The sequence below is a fragment of the Hemibagrus wyckioides genome, unplaced genomic scaffold, assembly GCF_019097595.1.
Source record: "Hemibagrus wyckioides isolate EC202008001 unplaced genomic scaffold, SWU_Hwy_1.0 Contig14, whole genome shotgun sequence".
NCBI lineage: Eukaryota > Metazoa > Chordata > Actinopteri > Siluriformes > Bagridae > Hemibagrus > Hemibagrus wyckioides.
Window position 1 is genome coordinate 345,503 of NW_026690774.1, and position 15,588 is coordinate 361,090.

Consider the following 15,588-nt stretch of genomic DNA (forward strand, 5'->3'; position numbering starts at 1 on the left):
CCTGTGAAATCCCATAGAAATCCCATAGAGAATCAGTGGGATACTGTGAAGAGGAAGATGCGAGACACCAGACCCAACAACGCAGAAGAGCTGAAGGACGCTATCAGAGCAACCTGGGCTTCCATAACACCTCAGCAGTGCCACAGACTGACCGTCTCCATGCCACGCCGCATTGCTGCAGTAATTCATGCAAAGGGAACTCCGACCAAGTATTGAGTGCTGTACATGTTCATACTTTTCAGTAGTCCAACATTTCTGTGTTGAAAATCATTTTTTTAATTAGCTTTTTATTGGTGTAATATTCTAGTTTTCTGAATTTTGGGTTTTCATTAGATGCAAGCCATAATCATCAAAATAAAAAAAAATTAAACACTTAAAATATATAAAAAATATATCAGTCTGTGTGTAATGAATCTATATACTATAGAGTTTCACTTGTTGAATTGAATTACTGAAATAAAGCAACTTTTCGATGATATTCTAATTTATTCAAATACACCTGTGTATATATGGTGGGGGGGAACAAAATCTCTGCTGCCCTCTAGTGGACAACTCTGAACATAACCATGACGACCACGATTTGACCAAGCAGGAGTAAAATAAAAATATATAAAGGCTAAAAATATACATTATAGAAATATAACATACATATAATAATAAAAATGCTTTTTATTACAAAAGTACAGCTTTTGTATAAATATATAATCACTGCCCGATGCCTGTGGGTCATTATACACAGAATCGAACTGAGCAATTATTTTCTTTACCCGTGTCACGAAAACTGAAGGACGTCATAGTACGGGTTTTTAAACTGTGGTCAGCCCTGAATAGGGGACAATGTCATTTATTTGTTGCTGCTGTTTCTTCTTCTTCTGGTGTCCTTATCCATGAGAGACAGAGAGAGAGAAAGAGAGAGACTTTGACTTTTACAATCCTTTTATTTACACATAAGTCACATAATATGTGGTAAAATCAGGGTGACTCAGTAATTCAATAAATACATTTTAAAATATTTCAATAAATTAAGTTAAGACACATCAGTGAATGGTGGATTTAGTTTAGCTCTGGTGCAAAGCAGGGTTTCTCTTCTGCTACAGAGCACAGAGCATTAGCATGACACCACACTGTCTCAAACATCTTCACATCATTCATCTTTCTGTAGAAATTAAAATCAATTAAAATTCTTGATTTAACAAGTCTGAGGAAAATTCTCTTTGCATCAGTCTGTGTTTTGTGCAAACACAGGTATATCGCCATTTTTGCCTGACCAAATATAAAATTGATCAACTGGCATTTGAAACTGTTCCTCCTGACGTACTTAAAACATACTGAGAGAGAGACAGAGAAAAAGATCTTTATGTGGTGGGTATGAGAACCCTGATTTGGCTGATGTGATAATTATAGCATCATTACAAATAATACAGTCTATCTGTGTAAACTGTGTGTGACGGATAAAAAGTGCAGCTTTGTTCCAGAGCTACAGTATCCTATAGTAATGTTGTAAATGCTTGATTCTGATTGGTCAGATTCATTCGTTAATAAAAAGGGTGTGGCTGGTGATATGTTGAAGCTTTTCATGAGGAAATGTGTAATATATTTGGAAGGAGTCTCCAGTTTTAGTGTTTTTCTAATAAGGTTTGTTTGTGTTATTTTCAGTAACAGGATACGTTTTAGATTTTGGTCTAAAACTTTAAGAGCAAAAAATCAAGAGTTTGGTGAGATCATGATCCTTTATAACTGGAATAATGTGGATAATTTGCTTCGGTGATGTTCCACGATATTGGATGCAACTCAACAACAAAAGATGTTCATTAATTAGTAAAACATTCTACACCAATTACCCATAACATCATGACCACCTGCCTAATATTGTTTTGGTCATCCTTTTGCTGCCAAAACAGCCCTGACCCATCAAGGCATGGACTCTACTAGATCCCTGAAGGTGTGCTGTGGTATCTGGCACCAAGATGTTAGCAGCAGATCCTTTAAAGGAGAAGTTCACTTCCAGAACAAAAATCTACTGATAATTTCCTCACCCCCTGGTCATCCAAGATGTTCATGTCTTTCTTTCTTCATTAAAGAAATGATGTTTTTTTAAGAAAACATTTCAGATTTTTCTCCATATAGTGACCTTCAATGGTGTCCTGGAGTTTGACCTTCCAAAATGCAGTTTAAATGCAGCTTGAAAGAGTAGTGTTTACGTTAGGTTAATATCTATGCATTGAAAATATAGTCAGTGAATGTTTTTTGGGGATTAATTGCAGCTCAGCCTCTTTCCTGTCCAGGCCTATACAGTGTTTCTATATTAATATTAAAAGCCATTTTGAATTGGATTCATTATTGGGGTTTGGAACTTAACTGTTTAATGTTAACTGCTTACATGATGTCATGAGGTCATGTGACCAATTGGCATCATGTAGAATTCTGAATTCTGTTCAGAACATCACCTGATGACGTACATAGCAACCATCCTCAGACCACCTTTAGCTATCGACAGAGAAACAGTGCCCCTTGTGTAGCAGCGATTTTACACCATTTAGCAGTATTTTTACAGCATTTAGCAGCGGTTTCACTGAGTTTAGCAGCATTTTACAGCGTTTAGCAGCATTTCACCACTTTTAACTGTTTTATACAATGGCTGCACTGTTTGTGAAAGATCTTCACCCTGAAGTATCAGAGGTGATACTTTCTAATAGATTTAGACCTTCAGGACACGTCCAATCTGTCCACATTTGCAGGGACAGGAAGACCGGCTCTCCTCTCGGATACGCGTACGTCAACTTTCGCTATCGAGATGACGGTAAAACAAACCTTTTCTTTTTTCTACACTGTTTCTTACCTGTTTTTGCAGCAGATTTAAGGCTACATGTGTAACTTCTGTAGTATTTTATAGTTTTACTATATGGATATGGTCATGTTTTAAATGGTACTAAAAAGATATGAAAAGATATTTGGATGAGTTATATATAGACTATAATAGACTTTAATTAAAAATGAATGGCTTATTTCTGTTCCCTCAGCTGAGAGAGCCATCGATATGTTCAATTTTGAACTCCTCCTGGAGAGACCCATGCGTGTCATGTGGTCAAACTGGGAACCCACCGCCAAGCCCATCAAGGGAGGGAACATATTCATCAGGAACCTTGATTGGTCCATTGACTGCACCTCCCTGTTTGACACTTTCTCTGTGTTCGGGAGGATCGTGTCATGCAAGGTTCGAGCTTTGAGCTGTTATATATGAATATATATATCTGAATAGCTGAATATCTGTGTTTCATGATTAGTGTGGTGTTGTGTGTTGACACGCTGTGTTTCTCCTGAAGGTTGTGGAATCAAAAGGTTATGGGTACGTTCAGTACGAGTCAGCGGAGGCGGCGGAACGGCTGAACGGAAAACTCCTGAACGACCGCAAAGTGTAAGTCACATGTAAATTAGTGTCTTTTTACCAGCCAGGGTTCAAATATCAGGATTTTTTACATTCCTTTTTAAACTAATTGCATTGAACTCTTTATATTGTCGAAACAGAGATATGTTTGGTCTTATGAGGGTATTTCAGTCAACATCAGGTGGTAATTCCGCTGCTGAGGACATAACTTTTAACAGCAGGGTTTAGATTCTAAGTGCAGCTTCTCTGTTGTGTTACAGCACCATCGAGTACTTCAGGTCTTGGGAGGAGCGCAAGGTGGTGGTGCGCAAGGTGGAGGTGCGCAGGGCAGAGGAGAACAAGGTGGAGGCACGCAAGGCCGAGGAGGCCAAGGTGGAGGTGCTCAGGGCCAAGGAACCCAAGGTGGAGGTACACAGGGCCGAGGAGCCCAAGGTGGAGGTACACAGGGCCGAGGAGCCCAAGGTGGAGGCACGCAAGGCAGAGGAGCCCAAAGTGGAGGCACGCCCCAGTTCCCAACACCAGGGCAATAGAAAATTTATCAAGAAGATTGGCCACACCATCCACAGAAAGTGCCTGCAGAGAGCACCGAGCATTGTGCAACACTGCACAATGTACCACCAAAACTGCTCCAACCAGTGCTGCCTCCCTGGTTTGAAAGGAGCACCCCGGCTGTTGAGACACCTTGTGCAAAGGACACTGTCCAAACCGCCGAGGCATCTGCTTCAGAGGACATTGTCAACACTGCTGCCTCACAGAATGTCCGTCCCGCCGAGTCCCCTGCCCCAGTAGACAAGCTTCCTCGGTGGAAACTGTGGAAGTAGTGGAGACACCGGTCTCAGAGGGACATGTGGAAGCAATGGAGACAACGGCCTCAGATGACAGGGTGGAAGCTACTGAGACAGCTGCCCCAGAGGAAACTCTGGAAGCCGTGGAGACAGCTGTCCGTAAGGACACAGCTGTTGACACAAGTGTCTCAGAAATCAGAGTTCCGGCTCCACTTCAGGTCCGAAACACAACAAAAAGCAAACACACAACAATAACAATATTCTGCATGCTAAATATTACATGTTAAAGATAGTGTATGATTATGTTTCTGATATTGATTCATATTTAAATGGATCATTACATCACATCACAGTGAACACAGGAAATAAAATGAATTTCTGACTTCTGTCCTCAAGAGGACTTTTAGAGATGGAAACAAGAAGAGAAAGAAGAAGAATAAGAGGAAGAATTTATAAACCCCATCATTCTTCTTCTTCTTCTTTTTATTATTACTATTATTGTTATTTTTTTATTCCTCTTCTTATTGTTATATTGTTATATTATTGTTATTATTATATTTTTAATTCTTATTCGTATTATTCTTATTCTTATTATTAATATTAAACCTTTATTGTAATTCACTTCATTATTCACTGACATTATTGTAAATAATAATTACTTACACTGACATTATTGTAAATAATAATCACTTACACTGACATTATTGTAAATAATATTAGACCTGATTTTATTTTACCTCATTTGTATTTTCATTAAATTTTCAAAATCAACTTTGTGTATGTTTATTTATTTCCAAGAACATTTAAATCTACTACTATAATCATCTAATAAATCTTATAATCTAATAAAAATAAAATAAAAATATACTAGTGAGGATAGACGGATAGACGGACAGATACTAGTGAGGATAGATGGATAGACAGACAGATACTCGTGTGAGTATAGATGGATGGATGGATAGACGGACGGACGGACTTTATTGATCCCATAAGGGAATTTTTGTGTTACAGCAGGCGGTTTCTTTATCAGCATTACTGTAGTCCCCCAATCAAACATATACACAAAGCCGAAATAAAATGAATTAAGATCAATTTAGCAATAAAAGAAATATACAATGACTTTTAACGCATAATAAATATTTCAGAAATATACTAGAACACTATGTCAAAATACCATACTACACTATTCCATACTACACCCACTATTATACTGTATTAAAGTATACTATACTTCACTGCTACACTACAATACAATATAACACTAAACTATACTTAAATAATAATGATGAAAACTTTTTTAATCGTTCTTTTAAGCATTTTAATCTATCATTGCTGAACACTTTTGTCTCAGCAACATTTACTTCTACCAAAACCAGAGGGTTCATAGCAGATCTTGTTTATAAATATAAAATATGAATAAAATAAAATAAAATCGATACTGCACTATATTACGATATAATATTCTACGCTATACTTTACCACACTATACTACACTATACTATATAACACTATAGTACACTTCTATACCACATAGCACCTTACCACATAGCACCATAGCATATCATATATATATATAATGAGAGAGAGAGAGAGAGAGATAGAGATAGATAGATATAGCTTTGATGCCTTGGTCCACCTTGTCCATCAGTGTATCATGCTTGTGTGTTTTACTGTGTTCAGTCACTTTCTCTAACAGGACTTCATCCTTAACCTTTGGGTCTTGCAAGTATGACTTTGTGTCAGCTCATATAGTGTCACCCTGGAGACCAGGGACATGATTTGGAGCTCTGCAACATATTTTAGTCCGGACTCAGCTCTTTCTAAAGCAAAAAGGGTTTGCTGCATCAGGTCCATGGCTAGCACCAAAAACAGAATTGGTGCTTCCCTTGGCTCCTAAACAGCATGAGTGAGGGAGTGGTACAGCTCTTTGGTATCCTTCTCAATGTAATGAGTCCATTATATCTGTCTGAGGGTTAAACACATATGGTTCTGTAACTGCCTGATCATTTTTTACTTTTATTTTAATGAACTCATTATTTATTTTAATGTCAGGCTTGTATATTTTAAGGTTGCAACATTCACAACTACTAAAGTTAACAATTCAGTTCCTGCTGAAAGACTAGAAGACATGTTGCATTCAGGTATGCTTGTTAAATGGACCATCATCGTTCAGCTGGACGTTCTGCTGCCAAAAGTAAAGCTGTTGAAGCCAAGCACTATATTTAAGTTTGATTTGGGGATACATTTGCTGTGAGCAAATGCCCTTGAAAGTGAAGAAAATGTAATAATAAACATTATTAGATTTTTTATAATTACAGCAACACTGTGGTACGGGGGTGGGATGGTTCCTCAAGACCTCAGACCTGCTGTAATGAAAATTGCAGAAAGTGAAAAAGTGTTTATCTGAGAGCTTTTGAGTTAATTTAGTATAAGATGTATAGAAAGGGAAAGGAAAGACTTATACCTTTTTACAGATACACAATTCATTTGGGAATTACTTTTCTTTTGCCTTTAGATGAGGTGAATTCTAAGGAATAAGATAGCTACTTGGAGATAGATGGATAGATAGATGGATGGATAGATGGATAGATAGATGGATGGATAGATGGATAGATAGATGGATAGATAGAGTTTTAGATGGAATTATTGGTTTGGTTATGGATGTGGTTTAAGAAATATGAGCAAATGGGTTGATTATTCCACCCACTCCGGATTCTGTTTTAATTTCAATGAGCAGTAACTGCTGGCTGGAGAATATCCATTACGTTAAACATGGATACTTACATGGATTACATGTCACAAACATTTCCTTTTTATGATCTGAGTAAGAGTTTCTTCCACATAATACAGAAGTGATTGTTGCCCCTGGTTTTATTTATTCAGGGTTTGGACTGCACTGTAAGATGAAGACTCCTCCTTAGCATGACATGCCAACTAATCAATCTGTACAGATTACAGAGTATTACACAGATTATAAAGTATTACACAAACTAAACAGTAGAGGTGTATCTAAAGGGCAGGCCAGGAAGTTGGGGTGTCAGGCAATGAGGGTGCGGCTGCAGTACCAATTAGATCTGTGAAAATCAATGTCAAACATTTTGAACACAAAATCACACAAACCTATAATTTAATTTAATTTAATTCACATTTCAATGTATTTTGTGTGATTAATGTAGCAGGTGATGAATTATACTTTGTAGTATATATTTTTCTGCTTTGGCAATGAGGGAGAGTGAGAGAGAGATAGAGCATTTAACTTACATGGCTGTGGAGAAGACAGGAAAGGATGGGAACAGAAAGAGACTTGTGTTTACCACTGAGTCAAAAATCATGATCAGTAGACTGACCCCTACTCTGGTCAGCATGATACCTCATGTAGAAGGGGTGGGGAACAGCTTGGCACTAAGCAGAGGGAGGGTTGAAGGCTTTATCCTATTATTTACATTACTATGATTACTTAAATAAATATTTATATTTGTTCCTATTAGAGCCTCATTCTGATTATTTTTAGTCATCAGTATATGTATAAAATTTTCCTTTAAACACAAACAATGTTTCACTCATATACAGATCATTTTTAAAGAATTTCACAACTTTTAAATGGTTTACTAAAACGTGGAAAAATAACAAATAACATTATAGCATATGTGTATATGACATTACGTATATAACAGAAAGACAGAAACACAATGGCAGAAAAGAAAGGATCTCCACATTGAAGTGATAAATCGAGATGAAGGTAATATCATAAAATGGTAAAGTATATAATCATTATACAAATAAGTTTATTCATAAACAATTCTATTTATCTATATATTATCTATAATAATAACTTATGGGAATAGGGGGAGAGGGATAGGAACAGAGGGACTGATTAAAAAGGGATAGATTAATAAGGGAAGAATGATCTTAAGGGCTAAGCCCTTCTTCAGGTCCTGGGGTTCACTGTACAAACCTGTAAAAAAGGAGAAGAGATTTTTAAAATATTAATTTAATCAAAAATAGAAATAAAATTAATTCATACTTAATTAATTAATGTGGAGTCTGAGCAATGTAGGAAAAAGAAGTGAGAGAAAAGAACATGAAATGAAGTGGAAGAAAAGATGAAGTGGGTAAGGGGAAAGACATTGCTCAGAGCTCCTCCAAAATGTCCATCATCAGCTGGACGTGCAGCTTGAGGAGTCGCTGAACTGTGGTGGCTAAGGCTGCTGGGTCACTGGTCAGCTCCAGAGGCTGAGTGAACAGTACTTCAACAAGCTCTGTAAGGTAATCCTATTGACAAATGACACACACATCCAACATAGTGTCACTGAGTTTAAGATACAATCCCGAGAATTTGTGTATCGTGGCATCAGAAGATATTCAACACTTACAATAAGCACTGTGAAGTACAGCTCTGCTGCAGGCTCCCACACGTCCACGTCCCACATGCTGAAGAGCGCAAGCAGGCGCTCCAAGAATCCTCCCTTAAACTTTTGGAAAGAAAGACAAGCTTCATTAATGCCATGTCTTATCAGGTTTTAAAAATATGGAAAAAAGGAAAAGGGGATCAAATAGACCATGTTCTGAAACTCAAACATTGCCTAGAAATCTCCTGATAAGACACTTACTGGCTGAGGTTTTGAGCCATTTATAAAGCAGCCGAAGAGAATCAGCTCATAAAAAACATCCAGGAAGTTGTAGTGGTGATCCTGCACAGAGCAGAAAAATTACAAAAATAAATTAGCTTTACATATTGGACTCCTGTTTTCTTTATTAGCAAAATTGGTTATGTTTAAACATCTGCCATTTCACACAGGCGTTTGTTAGCTTACACAGGAGCTGAGCTCTGCTTTAATCGATTCCTGATTGGAAGACGTCCTCAGGAATCGAATCAGGGCCTCGTAGGCCAACAGCACACCAACTACATCCTGTTCAAACAAACAAAAAAATCTCTGTAACTAACTTTGGCTATGACTGAGTAACTGAAAGGATTTTCATCACAAAAATCAAACAGTCTTTCATCATTCTGAAGTCACCTGGTTGTTAGCTGCTGCCAGTCGCATGACAATCCTTTTTCCCACCACGAACAAGAAGTCCTGGTTGTGGATGCTGGCAAGCAGAGTCTGAATATAAGACAGCACACAATATACATTAAAGAAGAGTGGACTTTACCTGCGCAATAACAGCAGCTGAAGAAAGGTTTTACTCACAGCGAATGCCTCACGGAGAGCGGGCACCTTCAGGCCGATGTCAGTCACCCCTCTTTCTGAAAGATGGCAGCTAAGAAAGAAGAGATGTAACTCTCTAAAACCTCCTGCCCCTGTCCACCACCCAAATCTATACAAATATTATACTGTGTAATTATTAAAACTGAGTTCATCAAGCTAACTAGCTTTATACTCACTATGATATTGTGTAAATAAAATGATTAGTGAAGTTCTATAGGTAGATAACATAGACCTGTAACCAAGCTCTTTAGGAGAGCTGATTAATCAGTAGTCTAAACATGATTTAGTGTAAAACCAGTAGTCAGGGTTGTTAAAAGTCACTTTTTAATTTTTCACTTTTTAATAATGAATATTATATTGTAGAAATAAATGAAATTCTCCTTGTTCAAGCTCATCAACTCGGTTCAGGATTTTAGTGTCATTTAAACCAACAGCCAAGTTCGCTAGCAGCTTAACTAACATTAGGCTAAACATTATATTTATATTATATTTACCAATTAATTGTGTAATAATTACAACAAATAGACAGGTTCTCTAGAGCTTGAGAATATGATAAGCTGTAGATATGATTAGTCCAACTATTACAGTGTCATTTAAATCGGTAAAAATTGGCTAAAGTCTGTTAGCGCTCTAGCTGGAGAATCACAAGGCAAAGTATGATTTAGTGTAAAACCAGGTTAACAACGACCGCCATCAGCGCCATTGACCTACAGGGTGCTGGTGGAAATTGGGCTACTGTTGGTCGAAGAAGTAGAGGAGGGAGGAGAGTGTGCAGACAGAGAGAGAAGAGGAAAGGTAAGAGTGTAGGACTGAGATTAGGAACTCTGAATGTTGGCACTATGACAGGGAAAGGTAGAGATCTGGCTGATATGATGGACAGAAGGAAGGTGGATATACTGTGTGTACAGGAGACCAGGTGGAAGAGTAGCAAGGCTCGTAGTATAGGAGCAGGATTTTATGGTATGGATAGTAAGAGAAATGGGGTAGGTGTGATCCTGAAGGAGGAGTTTGTGAGGAATGTTCTGGAGGTGAAGAGAGTGTCAGACAGGGTGATGAGTCTGAAGTTAGAGGTTGAAGGGGTGATGCTGAATGTTGTTAGTGGTTATGCCCCACAGGTAGGTTGTGAGTTAGAGGAGAAAGAGAGATTCTGGAGTGAATTAGATGAGGTGATAGAGACTATTCCCACGGGTGAGAGAGTGGTGATAGGAGCAGATTTTAATGGACATGTTGGTGAGGGGAACACAGGTGATGAGGAGGTGATGGGCAAGTTTGGAGTTAAGGAAAGGAACCTTGGAGGACAGATGGTAGTGGACTTTGCTAGGAGGATGGACATGGCTGTGGTTAACACTTATTTTCAGAAGAGGGAGGAGCATAGAGTGACTTACAAGAGTGGAGGTAGGAGCACACAGGTAGACTACATCCTATGTAGAAGAGGCAATCTGAAAGAGATTAGTGACTGTAAAGTGGTAGTGGGAGAGAGTGTAGCCAGACAGCATAGGATGGTGGTGTGTAGGACGACTTTGAAGGTCTGTAAGAAGAGGTCAAAGATAGAGACAGAGAAGAAAACCAAGTGGTGGAAGCTGAAAAAGGAGGAATGTTGTGAGGAATTTAGACAGAAGTTGAGGCAGGCTCTGGGTGGTCAGGTAGTGCTGCCAGATGACTGGGAAACTACAGCAGAAGTGATCAGGGAGACAGGAAGAAAGGTGCTGGGTGTGTCATCTGGAAGGAGGAAGGAAGATAAGGAGACTTGGTGGTGGAATGAGGAAGTTCAGGATAGTATTCAGAGGAAGAGGTTAGCCAAGAAGAAGTGGGACATGGACAGGACTGAAGAGAATAGACAGGAATACAAGGAGTTACAGCGCAGAGTGAAGAGGGAGGTGTTTAAGGCCAAGCAGAAGGCGTATGACGAGTTGTACACTAGGTTAGACACTAGAGATGGAGAGAAGGACTTGTACAGGTTAGCTAGGCAGAGGATTCGAGATGGGGAGGATGTGCAGCAAGTTAGAGTTATTAAGGATAGAGATGGAAAGGTGCTCACAAGTGAGGAGAGTGTATGGAGGAGATGGAAGGAGTACTTTGAAGAGCTGATGAATGAGGAAAATGAGAGGGAACAAAGAGTTGAAGGGGTGAACTCTGTGTAACAGAAAGTAGATAAGATTAGAAAGGATGAAGTCAGGAATGCTTTGAAGAGGATGAAAAGTGGAAAGGCAGTTGGTCCTGACGACATCCCGGTGGAGGTCTGGAAGTGTCTAGGAGAGGCGGCAGTGGAATTTTAACTAGTCTGTTTAACAGGGTTTTAGAGAGTGAGAAGATGCCTGAGGAATGGAGAAGTGTATTAGTGCCGATCTTTAAGAATAAGGGTGACGTGCAGAGTTGCAGCAACTATAGGGGGATAAAGTTGATGAGTCATACAATGAAGCTATGGGAAAGAGTAGTGGAAGCTAGGTTAAGGAAGGTAGTGGAAATTTGTGAGCAGCAGTATGGCTTCATGCCCAGAAAGAGCACAACAGATGCAATTTTTGCTCTGAGAATGTTGATGGAGAAGTATAGGGATGGTCAGAGAGAGTTGCACTGTGTGTTTGTAGACTTGGAGAAAGCGTATGACAGGGTGCCAAGAGAAGAGCTGTGGTACTGTATGAGGAAGTCAGGAGTAGCAGAGAAGTATGTCAGAGTGGTGCAGGACATGTATGAGAGGAGCAGGACAGTGGTGAGGTGTGCTGTAGGGCAGACAGAGGATTTCAAAGTGGAGGTGGGACTGCATCAGGGATCGGCTCTGAGCCCCTTCCTGTTTGCTATGGTGATGGACCAGTTATCAGAGGAGGTCAGACGGGAGTCTCCTTGGACAATGATGTTTGCAGATGACATTGTGATCTCTAGTGAGAGCAGGGAGCAGGTGGAGGAAAACCTGGAGAGGTGGAGGTTTGCGCTGGAGAGAAGAGGAATGAAACTTGGTCGTAGTAAGACTGAGTACATGTGTGTGAATGAAAGGGAGGGAAGTGGAACAGTAAGATTACAGGGTGAAGAGGTGAAGAAGGTACAGGAGTTTAGGTACTTGGGGTCAACAGTCCAGAGTAATGGAGAGTGTGGGATAGAGGTAAAGAAGCGAGTGCAGGCAGGTTGGAATGGGTGGAGAAAGGTGTCGGGAGTTCTGTATGATAGAAAAATTTCAGCAAGAATCAAGGGGAAGGTGTAGAGGACAGTGGTGAGACCGGCCATGCTGTACGGTTTAGAGACAGTATCACTGAGACAGATACAGGAGTCAGAGCTGGAGGTAGCAGAGCTGAAGATGTTGAGGTTCTCTTTGGGAGTGACAAAGTTGGACAGGGATTAGGAATGAGTACATCAGAGGGACAGCTCATGTTGGAGGTTTGGGGGACAAAGTTAGTGAGGACAGATTAAGATGGTTTGGACATGTTCAGAGGAGGGAGAGTGAGTATATTGGTAGGAGAATGTTGGACATGGAGCTGCCAGGCAGGAGGAAAAGAGGAAGGCCAAAGAGGAGGTATATGGATGTAATAAATGAGGATATGAAGCTAGTGGGTGCAAGTGCTGGGGATGCAGAAGATAGGGATAGGTGGAGAGAGATAATTCGCTGTGGCGACCCCTGAAGGGTAAAGCCGAAAGAAGAAGAAGTTAATGTTTATAATTGCGCTACCACAGTTTAGTGACGTCATGTTCCGGGAAAACTTAAGTTGTGTGGTTGGTGTCGGTCACAGCGGTGAGAGACTGCTGGTTTTGTTCCGGAAATTATTCATTTACAAATTAAGCACTATATATATATATTCTACCTATCTACCTACCTATATATATGTATTCTACCTAATCTGGGGCATGAAGAGCTAATTGTGAGTGTTAGAGGAGCTAAACACGCAGCGCTAGCATGAGCATGTGAACTGAGTGCGCCATAGATTGGAAGGAAAACGGAACATCCACCAAAATATCCCCTTCTCAAATTTCAGACTCATCACCTATGTCAACTTACTTCACATCCAGTACAGTAGGTGGCGATAATGATCCTAAGGAGTTATTCACCATTAAACAAGACGAAGAAGAAGCAGCTCGACTCTCTGCTTGTCCGTCCATCAGTACCCAAAAAGAAAAAAAGAAAAATATATATATTTAGCTGCACCCCGAAACTGGAATGTCCGCAAACCACACATCAAGATAATAATTGAACTAACAAGTCAACACCAACAGAAAGTTTCAGTCAACAGGACCAAGCTAGCGATTAGCATTAGCTCTTAGAGCTAACGCGATTGGCGCGTAAAATATGCCATTTATTCATTAGCAATGTTACAAAAAGGCATCAAAGCGCGTGACATTAGACATCATTCTCACAAACTCCCGACTGGTTTTCATGACAAGTATCTAGACAACAATATCAAGTGTGGTGTCATTTCTTGTTAGCATATTAGCCACAGCTACGAGCTAAAAGTGAAAATGCTATACACTCACCGGGCTTTCGGCAAGAAAAGTAGCCCAGTATCTCGTACGGCTTCCAATAAGTTGTGGTTAATTCATTTGAATTCACTTATTTAAAGGAAAAGTGTTTAAAGCCATATTTGTTTGAAGCCAAAAAGAACGTACAATGGAATGTAAAATGATATGAAATAAAATGAAATGATGTACAGCTTTGAAAAACAGTAGAAAAACCAGGTACTAATAACATATATGACTGTAACATATACACTATATTGCCAAAAGTATTCGCTCACCCATCCAAATAATCAGAATCAGGTGTTCCAATCACTTCCATGGCCACAGGTGTATAAAGTCAAGCACCTAGGCATGCAGACTGTTTTTACAAACATTTGTGAAAGAATGGGTCGCTCTCAGGAGCTCAGTGAATTCCAGCGTGGAACTGTGATAGGATGCCACTTGTGCAACAAATCCAGTCGTGAAATTTCCTCGCTCCTAAATATTCCACAGTCAACTGTCAGCTGTATTATAAGAACGTGGAAGTGTTTGGGAACGACAGCAACTCAGCCACGAAGTGGTAGGCCACGTAAACTGACGGAGCGGGGTCAGCGGATGCTGAGGCGCATAGTGTGAAGAGGTTGCCAACTTTCTGCAGAGTCAATCGCTACAGACCTCCAAACTTCATGTGGCCTTCAGATTAGCTCAAGAACAGTGCGCAGAGAGCTTCATGGAATGGGTTTCCATGGCCGAGCTGCTGCATCCAAGCCATACATCACCAAGTGCAATGCAAAGCGTCGGATGCAGTGGTGTAAAGCACGCCGCCACTGGACTCTAGAGCAGTGGAGACACGTTCTCTGGAGTGACGAATCGCGCTTCTCCATCTGGCAATCTGATGGACGAGTCTGGGTTTGGCGGTTGCCAGGAGAACGGTACTTGTCTGTCTGCATTGTGCCAAGTGTAAAGTTTGGTGGAGGGGGGATTATGGTGTGGGGTTGTTTTTCAGGAGCTGGGCTTGGCCCCTTAGTTCCAGTGAAAGGAACTCTGAATGCTTCAGCATACCAAGACATTTTGGACAATTCCATGCTCCCAACTTTGTGGGAACAGTTTGGAGCTGGCCCCTTCCTCTTCCAACATGACTGTGCACCAGTGCACAAAGCAAGGTCCATAAAGACATGGATGACAGAGTCTGGTGTGGATGAACTTGACTGGCCTGCACAGAGTCCTGACCTCAACCCGATAGAACACCTTTGGGATGAATTAGAGCGGAGACTGAGAGCCAGGCCTTCGCGTCCAACATCAGTGTGTGATCTCACAAATGCGCTTCTGGAAGAATGGTCAAAAATTCCCATGAACACACTCCTAAACCTTGTGGACAGCCTTCCCAGAAGAGTTGAAGCTGTTATAGCTGCAAAGGGTGGACCGACGTCATATTGAACCCTATGGATTAGGAATGGGATGTCACTTAAGTTCTAAGCACTATGCGAGTCAAGGTAGGTGAGTACTTTTGGCAATATAGTGTATATATATATATATATATATATATATATATATATAGTGGCCTGACAACACGTAATGTGTAAAAATACAGTAGTTAGTGTAATAAGTAGTGAACAATATAAGTTGTGTGTGTGTGTGTGTGTGAGAGAGAGAGAGAGAGTTTTGTACAGTTCAGTCCTGGGTGTTGAGGAGCCTGATGGCTTGAGGAAAGAAACTGTTACACAGTCTGGTTGTGAGGGCCCGAATGCTCCGGTACCTCTTTCCAGATGGCAGGAGGGTGAAGAGTGTGTGT

At 40.2% G+C, this 15,588-nt stretch overlaps 2 protein-coding genes across 2 annotated transcripts; one reads left to right on the forward strand and one right to left on the reverse strand.

Moving 5' to 3' along the window:
* The first annotated feature begins 2,634 nt into the window (after positions 1-2,634).
* On the forward strand, positions 2,635-4,206 carry LOC131349847 (polyadenylate-binding protein 1A-like). Its single transcript, XM_058385334.1, has 5 exons — positions 2,635-2,800; positions 3,021-3,214; positions 3,324-3,415; positions 3,646-3,793; positions 3,952-4,206. Exons 1-5 carry the CDS (start codon positions 2,635-2,637, stop codon positions 4,204-4,206), a joined length of 855 nt encoding a protein of 284 aa, XP_058241317.1.
* A 3,732-nt stretch (positions 4,207-7,938) lies between these two features.
* LOC131349850 (uncharacterized) lies at positions 7,939-13,649 on the reverse strand. Its single transcript, XM_058385338.1, has 7 exons — positions 13,363-13,649; positions 9,363-9,432; positions 9,189-9,275; positions 8,985-9,080; positions 8,781-8,861; positions 8,544-8,642; positions 7,939-8,442 (listed from the first exon to the last, which is right to left on the reverse strand). Exons 1-7 carry the CDS (start codon positions 13,461-13,463, stop codon positions 8,302-8,304), a joined length of 675 nt encoding a protein of 224 aa, XP_058241321.1. The 5' UTR covers positions 13,464-13,649; the 3' UTR covers positions 7,939-8,301.
* Between the last annotated feature and the right edge of the window lie 1,939 nt (positions 13,650-15,588).

Coding starts and splice junctions, on each gene's coding strand:
- LOC131349847 (XM_058385334.1), top strand. CDS start 2,635: ATGGCTGCACTGTTTGTGAAAGATCTTCACCCTGAAGTATCAGAGGTG. Junction 3,215..3,323: donor GGAGGATCGTGTCATGCAAG/GTTCGAGCTTTG, acceptor TTTCTCCTGAAG/GTTGTGGAATCAAAAGGTTA. Junction 3,416..3,645: donor CTCCTGAACGACCGCAAAGT/GTAAGTCACATG, acceptor GTTGTGTTACAG/CACCATCGAGTACTTCAGGT.
- LOC131349850 (XM_058385338.1), bottom strand. CDS start 13,463: ATGGACGGACAAGCAGAGAGTCGAGCTGCTTCTTCTTCGTCTTGTTTA. Junction 9,276..9,362: donor CTCTCCGTGAGGCATTCGCT/GTGAGTAAAACC, acceptor TCTTATATTCAG/ACTCTGCTTGCCAGCATCCA. Junction 8,862..8,984: donor AAGCAGAGCTCAGCTCCTGT/GTAAGCTAACAA, acceptor TGCTCTGTGCAG/GATCACCACTACAACTTCCT.